The sequence below is a fragment of the Oryctolagus cuniculus genome, chromosome 3, assembly GCF_964237555.1.
Source record: "Oryctolagus cuniculus chromosome 3, mOryCun1.1, whole genome shotgun sequence".
Classification (NCBI taxonomy): Eukaryota; Metazoa; Chordata; class Mammalia; order Lagomorpha; family Leporidae; genus Oryctolagus; species Oryctolagus cuniculus.
The window spans coordinates 163,420,503-163,433,185 of record NC_091434.1 but is presented as its reverse complement, the minus strand read 5'-3'; the positions used below and the strand labels follow the sequence as shown (position 1 = coordinate 163,433,185).

The window sequence follows — 12,683 nt, the reverse complement described above, 5'->3', positions numbered from 1 at the left end:
ATGGGAAATGGTGGCTTGATCAGCATAGCCCTGACTGTTAATGAACAACTTAATACATTATCCCTCTTAGTAGTTTTTTTTATCTGTTCTACTTAATATGACTGGTTTAGATCTGTAATTGATGCACAGTTATTCTTAAGTGTTGAAAATTAACTGAAATGTGATCCCTGTTGAACATGGTGGTGGGAATGGGAGAGGGAAGAGATGTATAATTTGGGACATGCTCAGGCTGACTTGCCCCAAGTGGTGGAGTTGGAAGCATACCAGGGGATTCCAATTCAATCCCATCGAGGTGGCATGTACCAATGCCATCTCACTGTTCCAGGTGATCAATTTCAGTTCACAGTTGGTCATGGTGAAGGGACTGGGAGTCAAAGGGAGCACATAGACAAGTCTAGTACCTGCTAACGCTAACTGATGGAGTAAATAAAAGGGAGAGTGATCCAACATGGGAAGTGAGATACTCAGCAGACTCATAGAATGGCAGATGTCCTAAATAGCACTCTGGCCTCAGAATCAGCCCTAAAGGCATTCGGAGCTGGCTGAAAAGCTCATGAGAGTATTTCAGGCATGGAAAGCCAAGACACTCTGGCAAAAGATATCTGCGAGTGAGATCCCAGTGGAAAGAACAGGGCATCAAAGAAGGAGGTACCTTTCTCTGAAGGGAGGAGAGAACCTCCACTTTGACTATGACCTTGTCTAAACAAGAGTCGGAGAACTCAGAGGGCTTCCATAGCCTTGGAAACTCATGACTGGAGCATAGGGAGATTACTGATGCCATAGACAGGAGTGTCAATTGGTAAAGTCAACAACAGGAGTCACTGTGCACTTACTCCTCATGTAGGATCTCTATCCTTAATGTGCTGTACATTGAGATTTAATGCTATAACGAGTACTCAAACAATATATTTCACTTTGTGTTTCTATGGGGGTGCAAACTGTTGAAATCCTTACTTAATGCATACTAAACTGATCCTCTGTAAAAAAAAAAAAAAAAAAAAAAGAAATTATCAATTCCCAACTTGACTCTCACTGGGATTAAACATGACAATAGGTCTGCTGTGATTTCATCATCATTTAAAAAAAATCATCTATTATTTTTCACTTTATGTTTCTGTGTGGGAGCAAACTGTTGAAATCCATACTTAATGTATACTAAGCTGATCTTCTGTATATTAAGATAATTGAAAATGAATCTTGATGTGAATGGAAGGGGAGAGGGAGTGGGAAAGGGGAGGGTTGTGGGTGGGAGGGACGGTATGGGGGGGAAGCCATTGTAATCCATAAGTCGTACTTTGGAAAATTATATGCATTAAATAAAAGTTTAAAAAAAAAAAAGAAAAATGTGTAGTTAATCTTTTTCTTTTTTTAACTTTTATTTAGTAAATATAAATTTCCAAAGTACAGTTTATGGATTACAATGGCTTCCCCCCCCCCCATAACTTCCCTCTCACCCCACAACCCTCCCATCTCCCGCTCCCATTCCATTCACATCAAGATTCACTTTCAATTATCTTTATATACAGAAGATCGACTTAGTATATATTAAGTAAAGATTTCATCAGTTTGCACCCACACAGAAACACAAAGTGTAAAATACTGTTTCAGTACTAGTTATAGCATTACTTCACACTGGACAACACATTAAGGACAGATCCCACATGAGAAGTAAGTACACAGGGACTCCTGTTGTTGACTTCACAATTTGACACTCTTGTTTATGGCATCAGTAATCTCCCTAGGCTGTAGTCATGAGTTGCCAAGGCTATGGAAGCCTTTTGAGTTCGCCAACTTTGATCTTATTCCGACAGGGTCATAGTCAAAGTGGAAGTTCTCTCCTCCCTTCAGAGGAAGGTACCTCCTTCTTTGATGGCCCGTTATTTTTACTGGGATGTCATTCACAGAGATCTTTCATTTAGGTTTTTTTTTTTTTTTTCAGAGTGTCTTGGCTTTCCATGCCTAAAATACTCTCAGAGCCCATGAGAGTAATTAATCTTTTCCTTTGGATTTCATCTTTGGGTGTCTCAGCAAGTGTTGAAAATTAACTATCAAAATTAACAAAAATACAGTGACAACCAATACTGGAGCTGGTAAAATAATCTGTTTTTAAGAAACTTTGTCCTTCTCTATTGTTCTTATTGAGCTGGAAAATCCAAGGGCAAGAATGGATAGCAACCAACTTCTTGTTTTAAATGTAATAGGCAGAGTTTCATGCAGCAAAATTTCAAATCATGCCTATATTTAAGATGTAAGGTCAGCAGATTAGTATAGAAAATGATTTTGAAACTATTGGAGCCATTTGTAGGTTAATCACCTAGTATTCATTTCCCACCTCTTTACTCTTCCCACATGTACCTTTAATTTCTCAAATACTGCAGCTCCATCCAACCAGCATATCCCAATCCTCTGGACACCAAGGTTTGGTCTCAGGATGGTTATATGCCCTAATAGAAGTTAAATGTATGGAAGTATGAAAGGGTCTCTTCCTCCCTCTTCTTGGTTCTCTCCATTCTCTTCTTCCGTGTTGGTTGTGCCCATGTATGAAGCATTATTCTTGTTACTCATCAACTGACTTTCATTAACAAGAATATCAGACTTAAGGTGATGTCAACACTGTACGTGATAGAAGCAAAGCATCTGATATGTTTTAGAATGATCCCATTTATTCCAGTGGCAAAACTAATTTACTATGCTTCTTTACCATTTGTTTAAGAATTTTATCCAATTTTGAATGTGATACTATGAAAATTATTTGCTGAGCTTTATACTGGATAATTTATATTATTCAATCTGTAAATCAATACTATGGGTTAAATATTATTCACTCACAGACCAGGAAACTGAGGCACCTGGAGTTCAAATTATCTGCCCAAGGCACACAGTTAGTATGTGGCAGAGTCAGAATTCAGTCCCAACCAGACCTTGAGTTTGGGGACAGCTCTTCTGACGATCATACAAGTCTTATTCCTGAATATCCTAAAAGCAGCCCTTTGAGGATGGTTTTGCAGATGGAGCGTTTGAGCACTGGAGAAGTGAAAGTCTTGGTTGTATTTGGGATGGAAAGGCAGAAGAGGGGTAGTAAGAAATAATTTGGCTCTGTGGATACAATTCACTCCCTTAGTTGGAGGTCAGTGGGCCCTGTTTGCTGCTGTCTTCCCAGTGCCCTTGGGCATCTTCCCTTTCTGTCTTTGACCTTGTCATCATCAATTAGCATGTTAGAGCAATCCAGACGCTGTCCTGTGTGATTGGTCTCACTGCACGCTAAGAAGGATGATCCTTTACATTTCCACAGTGGCCTGCAACCCACCTAGGGTTTTCTCATCTCTGATCTCACTTGGCCCTTTCAAGCCCCCTCTGAGGTGGGCTAGCACCCTGTTATCCCTGCCTTGGATGCTGACATGTCAATTTGACATGAGTTAATTTTCTTACGTAAGTATGTTTTCTTGTAAATGACTTTGGTTCCGTCTTGCATGTTGTTATACGTACAGCCGGACAGTGAGCCCACAATTAAGTGTTGTATGCTGTACACTCCTTCAACAATGCCACATCTTGGTACATGGTGTTTTCTCAGAACAAAAACCCAAAACCACGAAAATAAAACCCATTAATGTAATATAAATGAGGAAACATATAGTTCTTCTAGTAATGTGGGGCTGACACTGGCTTTCCACAGGCGATTGTTAAATACTCAGGAATTGTCAGCAGGTGATTAATCTGTTGGCCGTTTGTCACTGATGGTGGGTTAGTTATACCATGCAAATTAGCAAAGGCTATGCATCAGGGCTGTGCTTCCTCGCCTCCCTTTTTGCTCCCCAGAACCTGTTAGCTGAGATGCTCCAGTTCTAACATTCACACAGGCAACTGCCCTTCTTTCTGGATTAGCTGATGGCCATGGCCTGCATGTCTACACCAGGGAGAAGGTGAGGTCATGGTGTTAGTCTCTATGCCTTTGCTATCATGAGGCTCTGAACAGAGGATGGAGGTTTATGATCACTGTAGAAAACCAAACCACAGAAAAGTGCCTAGAGCAAGCTGGATGTGGAGGTCCAGAATGGACTTGACCAGCTCTGCAGCCTGTGGGTCTTCCCACCCATCCTGGACTGAGCCAGCACGTTGGTCAAGCTGCACCCAAGGGGGTTTGAGACTGCAGCAGGAGGCTCTGAGTTAGAAGGTGGTCTGCTTGAAGGTGGTCTACACCTCAAAAATTGTTCTGTTAAAACTGAACAGAAAGTCTGGACTTAAGAGGCCCAGAGTTCTGCCATGGCTTCCATGAGCCCAAGCTGCTTCTTGTCTCCTCTCTACCACCCTCGGTGTGGGTGATGTTTCCCTGTCTGACTGCAAGAACCTGTGATGGTTCTAAACAACAGGAAAGGAACACACCACAAAAACCATCCAGGATAGCCTGTGGCCCATTTTTTTCTTTTTCCTGAAGTAATGGTATTCTTTCCCTTAAGTAAAGGGCAAAAGGAGCAAGAGAAAATGACATATGTTATGGAATATTAAAGATAGTTCTATAGTAAAAATAATTTTGATGTGCACATTTCCAATTATCAGGAAGCTCCAGTAAATCTGTGTGATAAGAAATTAATTAAGGAGGTCAGCAGCCCAAGACCATCCCAGGAATGGTAGTATACGAATGAGAGGAAAAACACTGTAAAAAGAATAAGCAAAAACTTTCGTTATAATAGCCAAGGCAGTAAAATGCTATTTAAATGGAATTGAGGGCCCAAATGGCTGCAATTATAGGGTACTGAAAAAATGTTCAAGAAAAATTTACTTTTATGGGAAGAAAATTAGATGAATCCACCACTGGACGCAAGGTACCTGAAGTCATGGGGGTTAGTGAGGCCCCCTGCTCTGAGGCGCTTGCTCTTCTGTTTTCCATTGCTACCACAGTGCCTAGCACACCACAGCTGCATAGATGCAAAGACAGTAAAGGGGGCAGATCCTGGAACTGTGGGAATGGATGGAGTTGGTCATGGCAGGAGGAGGCCCGGCCTGGTATTGGAATTGGGGTAGATTGGCTTCAGGTGGAGTTGAGGGGTTCCAGGTGTTCATGCCCTGTGTTGCCTTGATTGCTGCCAAGGAAACAGGACTGGCCTCCAAGTCTGGGTGAAGGGACTGTGAAGGCTACAGGGGCCACAAGGGAAGGATGATGATACTCACATTGCCTCAAGGGGCCTGTTTTCTTGTCCAACCCCTTTGACACAAAATCGTGCCTTTCCTTCTAGGCTGTTGAAAATCAAGTAATCAGATGATGAAAGTAGGTTCAGGTGGTTGACATAATTAACTCAGTTAACTGTTTTTGGAGGAAGGGGGCCAGTTAATCCAAACTCAAGGTGGGGTTAAAAGGTAGCTGCAACATACATGCTAGTTACATCATCAGTTTAAAAAGCATAGGAGAGGTGTGCTATGCCAAGATGGTACAGAAAATACTCTCACCCACAGTGTAGGGTATGGAGGAAGTCTTAAGATCTTTAAGATTATTTTTTGAAATATTGATGTGTGAGTACATATGGTGAGAACGTTTTGTTGGAACTCTGTCTTCAGTAATCAGCAATGAAGATTTCTTTGAAGTATTATACTTCAAAATCCATTTGCTGATTGAGAAAACTACCCATCAGGGCAGGGATTTTGCATAGTGGTTAAGACTCTGCTTTGGATGCCCACAGTAATGGAATACCTGTGTTTGAATCCTGATTTAGCCTTGATTCTGATTTAGCTTCCTGCTGCTGTGCATCCGGGGGGGGGGCAGTAGATCAGTAGATGATGGCTCGCTCAAGTACTTGGGCTCCTGCCACCCACATGGGAGACCTGGATTGAGTTCCTGGCTCCTGGCTGTGCCCTGACTCAGCCTCAGCTGTTGTGCACTTGGGGAGTGAACCAGCAGATGGAATATGTCTGTCTGTCTGCTTCTTTATCTTTGCCTTTTAAAATAAATTAAAAACAACCGAAAAACCACCAGTCCATTCTTGGGAAGCAATATATGTTGTCTTTTTTTTTTCTGCAGACATGAGGTCCATTAGGTCTCAGACATGGGGTAGAGAGGCAGAGAGAAGACTATACATGCAAGTCATTTAATAAATGAATATTACAGCATCGCACTCCACATCCTAAGTGAGATGTATGAATTTAATATAAATTGGAAGCACCGTATCTGTGAAGGATCACAGCTTCCTTGTAAGAACCCTAATTTATTCAGCTAAAGCACCAACCATGCTCTGCCTGTGAATTTTCCTATCACATGCATATGCTCAAGTGAGGGTGGGGCTTTATTTTACTGAGGTTTGAGTCCTTTTTCTGGGGCAGCATTATCCCTCCCACAAAGAATATGGGAAAGGCCAAGGCTATAGAATTTTATCAATGTTGCTATGAGTTTAAGGTGTTCTATTATGTATTTCATGAATATGTCATTGTTCTCTGTAGAATCTGACACTCAGAGGAAATGTCTCTTAAAGATTACTTGAGAGTGAATAATACATGGAATTAAAAACAAGACAGTAAGTGAGAACATGAACAGTATCTAGGGCAATGACTAAAACTCAAGGACAATGAGAGCTCAATGAATTAGATAGGAGTCTCTGAGTTCAGGATTCTTGTTTGCTGATGACTCCCTTTCTCTTCATCTTCCCCCCCTTCCTCTATCTTTTCCTCCCACTGTTTCTCTTCCTCCTCCCTCTTTTCTCTCCTTCCCCCTTCTTCCTTTAAATTCTTCAGAAAAGTGACTCTGAATATCATAACTACTCAAAAAATAGCTTTGGAATTAATGAGTAGATACATGCATCTTTTATCTTGCTTCAGATCTTGCTGTGTTGGGTGTACTAAGTGATTGATAAGCAGGTTTGAAATAAAATTTCTGAATTAGTTTTTTATTCCTCTAAGAACTTCAATTTATACCTTTTGAACTTTTCCTGAATGGGAAACTCACAAAGTGCTGTTGAGGAAAGGATTTAATGAGCCTAGGTTAATTAAAAAAAAGGCATTTGTAATTAAACATGTTATGCAGATAAATGCTGAGAAATGTATTGAAACTAATTTTTCAATGGTGTCATTGGATTTCCTCTTGTACTTTTATATAACACAGTATATGACAAATTAATACGTTACTTCCTAACATCTAGTCATTTGTTTACTGTTCCTATGATTGAGATACTTACTTAGCACCTGTGTGGTTATTACTCGATACTCTCCATGACTTGACTCATTTTGTAATCCAGAGTTATTTAAAAAGGAAACTGGATATGAATACTGTGACTAGGAAACTATTATCCCCTGCTGCACACAGAAGGCAGCTCTCAGAGGAAATATAATGTGAAGAAAATGACATCCTTCAATTTTGGCAGGTTCTGTTGGGTGGAAGAGTGAGCCTCAGATTTCCCTTAAACAGAGGAAAACATTTGCGAAGCTTAAAAGTCATCTAAACTCTGAACCAAGTGGTGTCTCTGACAATGTTATAAGGGTTGATAAAAAATTCAAATAAAAATAACTTCTTTCTATGCCGTTAGAGTATAAACTTCAATGAAAAAAATTTAGATTTTTCATGCTGCCAAATGAGTTGGACTACAATTTCTGAAAGCTTCATTATTTATATCAAATTGAAAACTTTCTCTTCATTCTTTATTTTCTTTAAAGCACATTCAAAATTAACATAGAGTGCAGTTTTGTTTCCTGCAGTGAATTTATTCCCTGCTCTGAAGCTGTCAGTGATGTGCAGGTTTTCTGTGAGGGCACTGCATTGCTGAGTCAGGTTTGCAGTTTTTGTATCACTAATGCTTCATAGTGAATGTCGTTCTTGGACATGGGGGTGCCCATGAACTTGTGTCATGCAAGGGTACTTACAATAGTTTGCAGAGAAATGGAATTGAAAGATGTTTATTTTGGTGCAAAAATTGAAGATCATGCAGTTTTATTCATGATCTATCTTCCATGAAATTTTTGAATATCCTAATCTTGATGAATTTAACATTTTTTAGAACCATAATAAGCTTCTGTTTTAATTCCATTTTCTGAACTTTTTGACATATCATTGTATATGTGAGTAAAACTTATTAGCATTTTACAATCTTATGGAACTAACTCAGCAGAAAATAAGTCTAAATGATCGAAATCCCTAGTGAATATAGCCATACACTATGGGTTTTAGTGTTTCAGTTTTGAAGAACTTTATTCAGCAATTGCTTTGGACTGGTTATCTCAACATTGATAAAGATCATTTCAGGTCATACTGGAACACAATCAGTTTGACCCTCTAGATTGAAAGAATTGATTTCTTAACAAGTAATGTAATAGTCTGTCAATTTAGCCAAACCCCTGGTGGTCAGGCACTTTAATCAAAATCAAAGTGATTTTGTGTAGAAATGGAAAAGAAAACTTGTAAGTTCCACATCATTGGTCTTTCCTGTCACTTTGGAGAAAGTTATATGGCACAAAACTCAGCCTGGAAAACTTAAACAAGAAAAAAAGGCAAATAAAGATTTTATTTGGAAATGTTAGATAAGGTAATGGCATGTGTTATATTATACCTCCTCATGAGTTTCACTAAATTATTTATTGCACCAACACAGTTGCAAATATGTTTGAAAGGCAAGAGTTGAAACAGTTGACATTCTTAGTGAGTGGTGGAGATACTTTTTACTTAATGTGGTATAGAACGCAACCTGCAAATGTATGGAAAATACTCTCATGACAGACCATTAACGGTTCATAAACATTGGAAATGGGCTGTTTTTGAAATGGCTGTGGAAATTTTGAATATTGTTTTTAACAATGAGTCAATACTAATTGATTAAATAACCAATTTAAATTAAGCAGAAAAGCTATTACAAGCCAAAAAGCTTAGGTAAAGGTTTTACTTTTAATAGTTTATCTGAACAAACAGTGAGATTAAATGTCAACATAAAAATGTAAACAGTTTTAAATAATTTAGAGAACTCTGCACACTTTCCACAAATGTACTACAAATACTTTAGTACCAATTCCTAAGGCATGAGGGATAATTTTAATAGTGCTTTATTTATAATAAAGCATGAATTTTCTTTAAATTGTTGAAAGTTTGGCCTGTTTTTCTTTAAGTTTTACTGTGTTCAAGTGTTTCCAGATATTTTGAGAGGAACTTCATTATTTGAATCGGAGAGATGCAAGTGGACCAGCTTGAGGGTTATGGGTAAAATTCTTCTTACCTGCCATATTTTGAAAAGAGAATGTCCAATCCTCACTAGATATTTGGACCTACATAAAGCATTCTGGAAGAATCATTTACTCTTTGTGCCAAATGACCAAATACATAAAGTTTCTGCCAGAAAGATAAAAAGAGATGACTGATGAGAAATGTACCTTTAAGTTTGACTTTCTTTGCTTGCTTATTTTTTTCTGCCTCATTGTCTTTCTTTGTCTTTGATGTGAAAGTATAAACAATCCTGCCATACAGTGTGGATGATGTTCAAAAACTGGTTGCCTACTATAATTTTTAAAAGGATTTAGTGGGGGCTGGTGTTAGGGTATAATGGGTTAAGCTGCTGCCTGCGATGCATATGAGTGCTGATTCGTGTCCTGATCTGATCTGAGTGCTGGTTCATGTCGTGGCTCCTCTACTTCTGATCCAGCTTTATGCTAATGTTCCTGGGAAGGCAGCAAAGGATGACCAGAGTGCCTGGACCCCTGCCACCCATGTAGGAGACCCAGATGAAGCTCCTGGCTGGGCCAGGCTGTTGTGGCTATTTGGGGAGTGAACCAGTGGATGGGAGATCCTTCTCTTTTTTTCCTTCTCTTTTCCAAATAAATAAAAATCTAAATATATATATATATATTATTTATTTGACAGGTAGAGTTACAGACAGTGAGAGAGAGACAAAGAGAAAGGTCTTCGTTCCTTTGGTTCGTTCCCCAAATGGCTGCAACAGCCAGAGCTGCGCTGATCCGAAGCCAGGAGCCAGGTGCTTCCTCCTGGTGTCCCAGGCAGGTGCAGGGGCCCAAGCCCTCGGTCCACCCTCTGCTGCTTTCCCAGGCCACAGCAGAGAGCTCGACTGGAAGAGGAGCAACCGGAACAAGGGCCGATGCCTATATGGGATACTGGCACTGCAGGCGGAGGATTAACCTAGTTAAAAAAAATGATTGGGTGAAGTGATTAATTTAGGTACAAATATAATGTTTTGTGTCAGTGAGAAGCTTGATAATGCTCTGAACATCCTTTGTTACATCTGCAGAAGGTACTGGGAATTAGAAGCTTTAACTCTAGCTCTGTTATCATGGCTTCTGGATAGGGTATCTTTGACTTCTGAGTCCGTAATCTTGTTGAGTTGCATAAGCAATAGCTATGTGTATGGATTTAAGTTAGAGATACTTGATAAAGTATTTTAAGATAGTTTCATTTCATATCTTTTTGAAAGCCATGAAAAAGCTTTCTTAACCATGATTATAAAAAAATTATCTTGGCCTTGAACTTTCTAAGAATGCAAAAAAGTTACTTTCCTTTATTAAGATGTTAATCCTTACCATACTACCCTACGGGAGTCTGGAAGAATTCGCTTGTGATGAAACATTGCTAGAAGTCAAAAGTTAATAGTAAAATTAATGAAAAAAGTTATTAATATAGAGTAAAGCAGTGTCCCGGAAAGAATCAAGGAAATCAAGGAATCTTCCCCAAGGGTTAGGATGTTTTCTATGGGAGAATTAACATTTAAAAAAAAAAAAACAGAAAATGATAATAGAAATTTAGATTTTTACCATCTATAATAAGACGAAATCTCTCATAGTCATGAGTGATCAGATTTTACTCTTTTTAAAAAGATATGATAACTAAGCAACACTGGCATCCCATTCTCATAAGCCATTTTCTCCCTACAGACCCACAGTTTATATTCATTTTCAAATAGTTCTAAGATCTTAGAAAACTGATGGCCCTAGACAGAGGGAGCCAAGGAGTTGATAGCTCTGACCCTTTGCTGGCAGTGGGTAGGTGGGGATTGGAAAGGTTTCCCTCTAAGATAGAATCTCAGAAGTATAGGCCATACTTTAGCCAGCAGTCTCTGACTTACAATTCTTGGACTTAGAGTTTTTGACTTCACAATGGTATACAAGTGATAAACATTTAATAGAAACTGTTCTTTGAATCTTGACTTGATCTTTCCACAGGCCAGTGATACATGATAGGACATGCTTTGAGAAGCCACAGCCTTATGACCCAGAGAGGAAACAATTGATACTCTACAACGTGTGCTGTGTTGATGGGGAAGGATGTTCCGTGGGTGAGATGTATGACCCTGGTTTTTTTAGTTGAAGGTATTTTCAACATGCGATGGGTGTACTGGGATGTAACTGATGGAAGTTGAGGAGTATCAGTACTGAAGATCTCAGTTTCTGACACCTAGACTGGTTAACAGACTTAGGCTAAACAAAATAAAGGTCTGTTGCTAAGAGAGAAGGAAAGAATTTACACTGGGAAGGAATCTCCCAGAGAGAGAGGGAGAGAGTGGGGGAGAGAGAGAGAGGATTCCAGAGCTCCTAAGAAAGCAAAGGACAAAGTGCATTGATAGGGGTCTCTGGAGAAAAAGAACAAGTGATAGAGATTTTTATAAGGAACTGGCTCACATGATTGTGGAGCCTGAGGAACCCCACAATCTAGTTTGAAGGCTTGAGAAGCAGGTGAACTGAGGGTGTAAGTTCACGTCAGGATCTGAAGGCAGGAGAAGCCTAACGTCCCAACTCAGGACATTTGGGTAGAGAGAATTCTCTTCCTCAGCCTTTGTTCTCTTTAGGTCTTCAATGTCTGGATGTGGCCAGACAACCTTGGGGAGGACGATTTTCTGTATTCAGCCGATCCATTTCAAATGTTAATCTTACCCACAAATACCTTCACAGACATACCAGAGTAATGTTGAACCAAATATCTGGTTACTCCATGACTGTCAGGTTGATAAAATTAACCAGGATCACTAGGCCTTGATACTTGTTTAAAACCATCATGAAGGTTTTTAGCACCAAGTTGCTAGAAGGCTTCACTTGAAGCATCAGTCAGGAGGAGGAGTTATGCCAGGCGGACTGATGCATGTGGAGGCACCATGTGATCACATTATGCCAACACAGACCCAAACACGTGATTTCACAGCAACAGGGCAGCACACAGGTGCCCAGTGCTTATGGGTGAGGGAGAAGGGATAATATAAGACGAAAGTGCTTCAGAAATCATTAAGTGAGAAATAGTGTTGAAATCTCACCTATTTACCTTGTCCCCATTTAGAAGATAGAATAGTTGTCATACAACACTGTCAAAAACCTGTCCACCCCATGCCAACAGTGAGGTGAATCAACCAGGTTGTTTCAGCCCTCATAGATCATTCATTCATTCATTCTTTCATTCATTCATAAACCATCCAGTAAACATCTCTTGAGCACTTTCTTGGAGGCTGGTGATGGTTGTGGCAGTTTGGAAACAGCAGTACAAATAGTCAAGTGCCTACTTTAGAGGGCTATATCCTATTGGAAACAGCAGCCAGTGAGTGGATAAAAAAAGAACAACTTGGCTGGTGCCGTGGCTCACTAGGCTAATCCTCCGCCTGCGGCGCCGGCACCCCGTGTTCTAGTCCTGGTTGGGGCGCCAGATTCTGTCCCGGTTGCTCCTCTTCCAGTCCAGCTTTCTGCTGTGGCCCAGGAAGGCAGTAGAGGATGGCCCAGGTCCTTGGGCCCTG

The 12,683-nt window shown here is 40.0% G+C and overlaps 1 protein-coding gene across 10 annotated transcripts in view; it reads left to right on the top strand.

Moving 5' to 3' along the window:
• The window catches only part of GRM8 (glutamate metabotropic receptor 8), a 913,479-nt gene that overhangs the window by 273,074 nt on the left and 627,722 nt on the right, over nt 1-12,683 (top strand). Inside the window, exons 1-2 of one of the 10 annotated variants that reach the window (XM_051849761.2) lie at nt 1,966-6,500; nt 11,131-11,243. The exons of 7 other annotated variants lie outside the window; for them this stretch is intronic. In XM_051849761.2, the coding sequence (XP_051705721.2) occupies nt 6,481-6,500; nt 11,131-11,243 (133 nt within the window). In that variant the 5' untranslated portion in view covers nt 1,966-6,480. Of the gene's footprint in view, nt 1-1,965; nt 6,501-9,831; nt 11,278-12,683 lie in introns of those variants that run through there. 2 more of the 10 variants (XM_051849762.2, XM_051849763.2) reach the window with 2 other exon arrangements.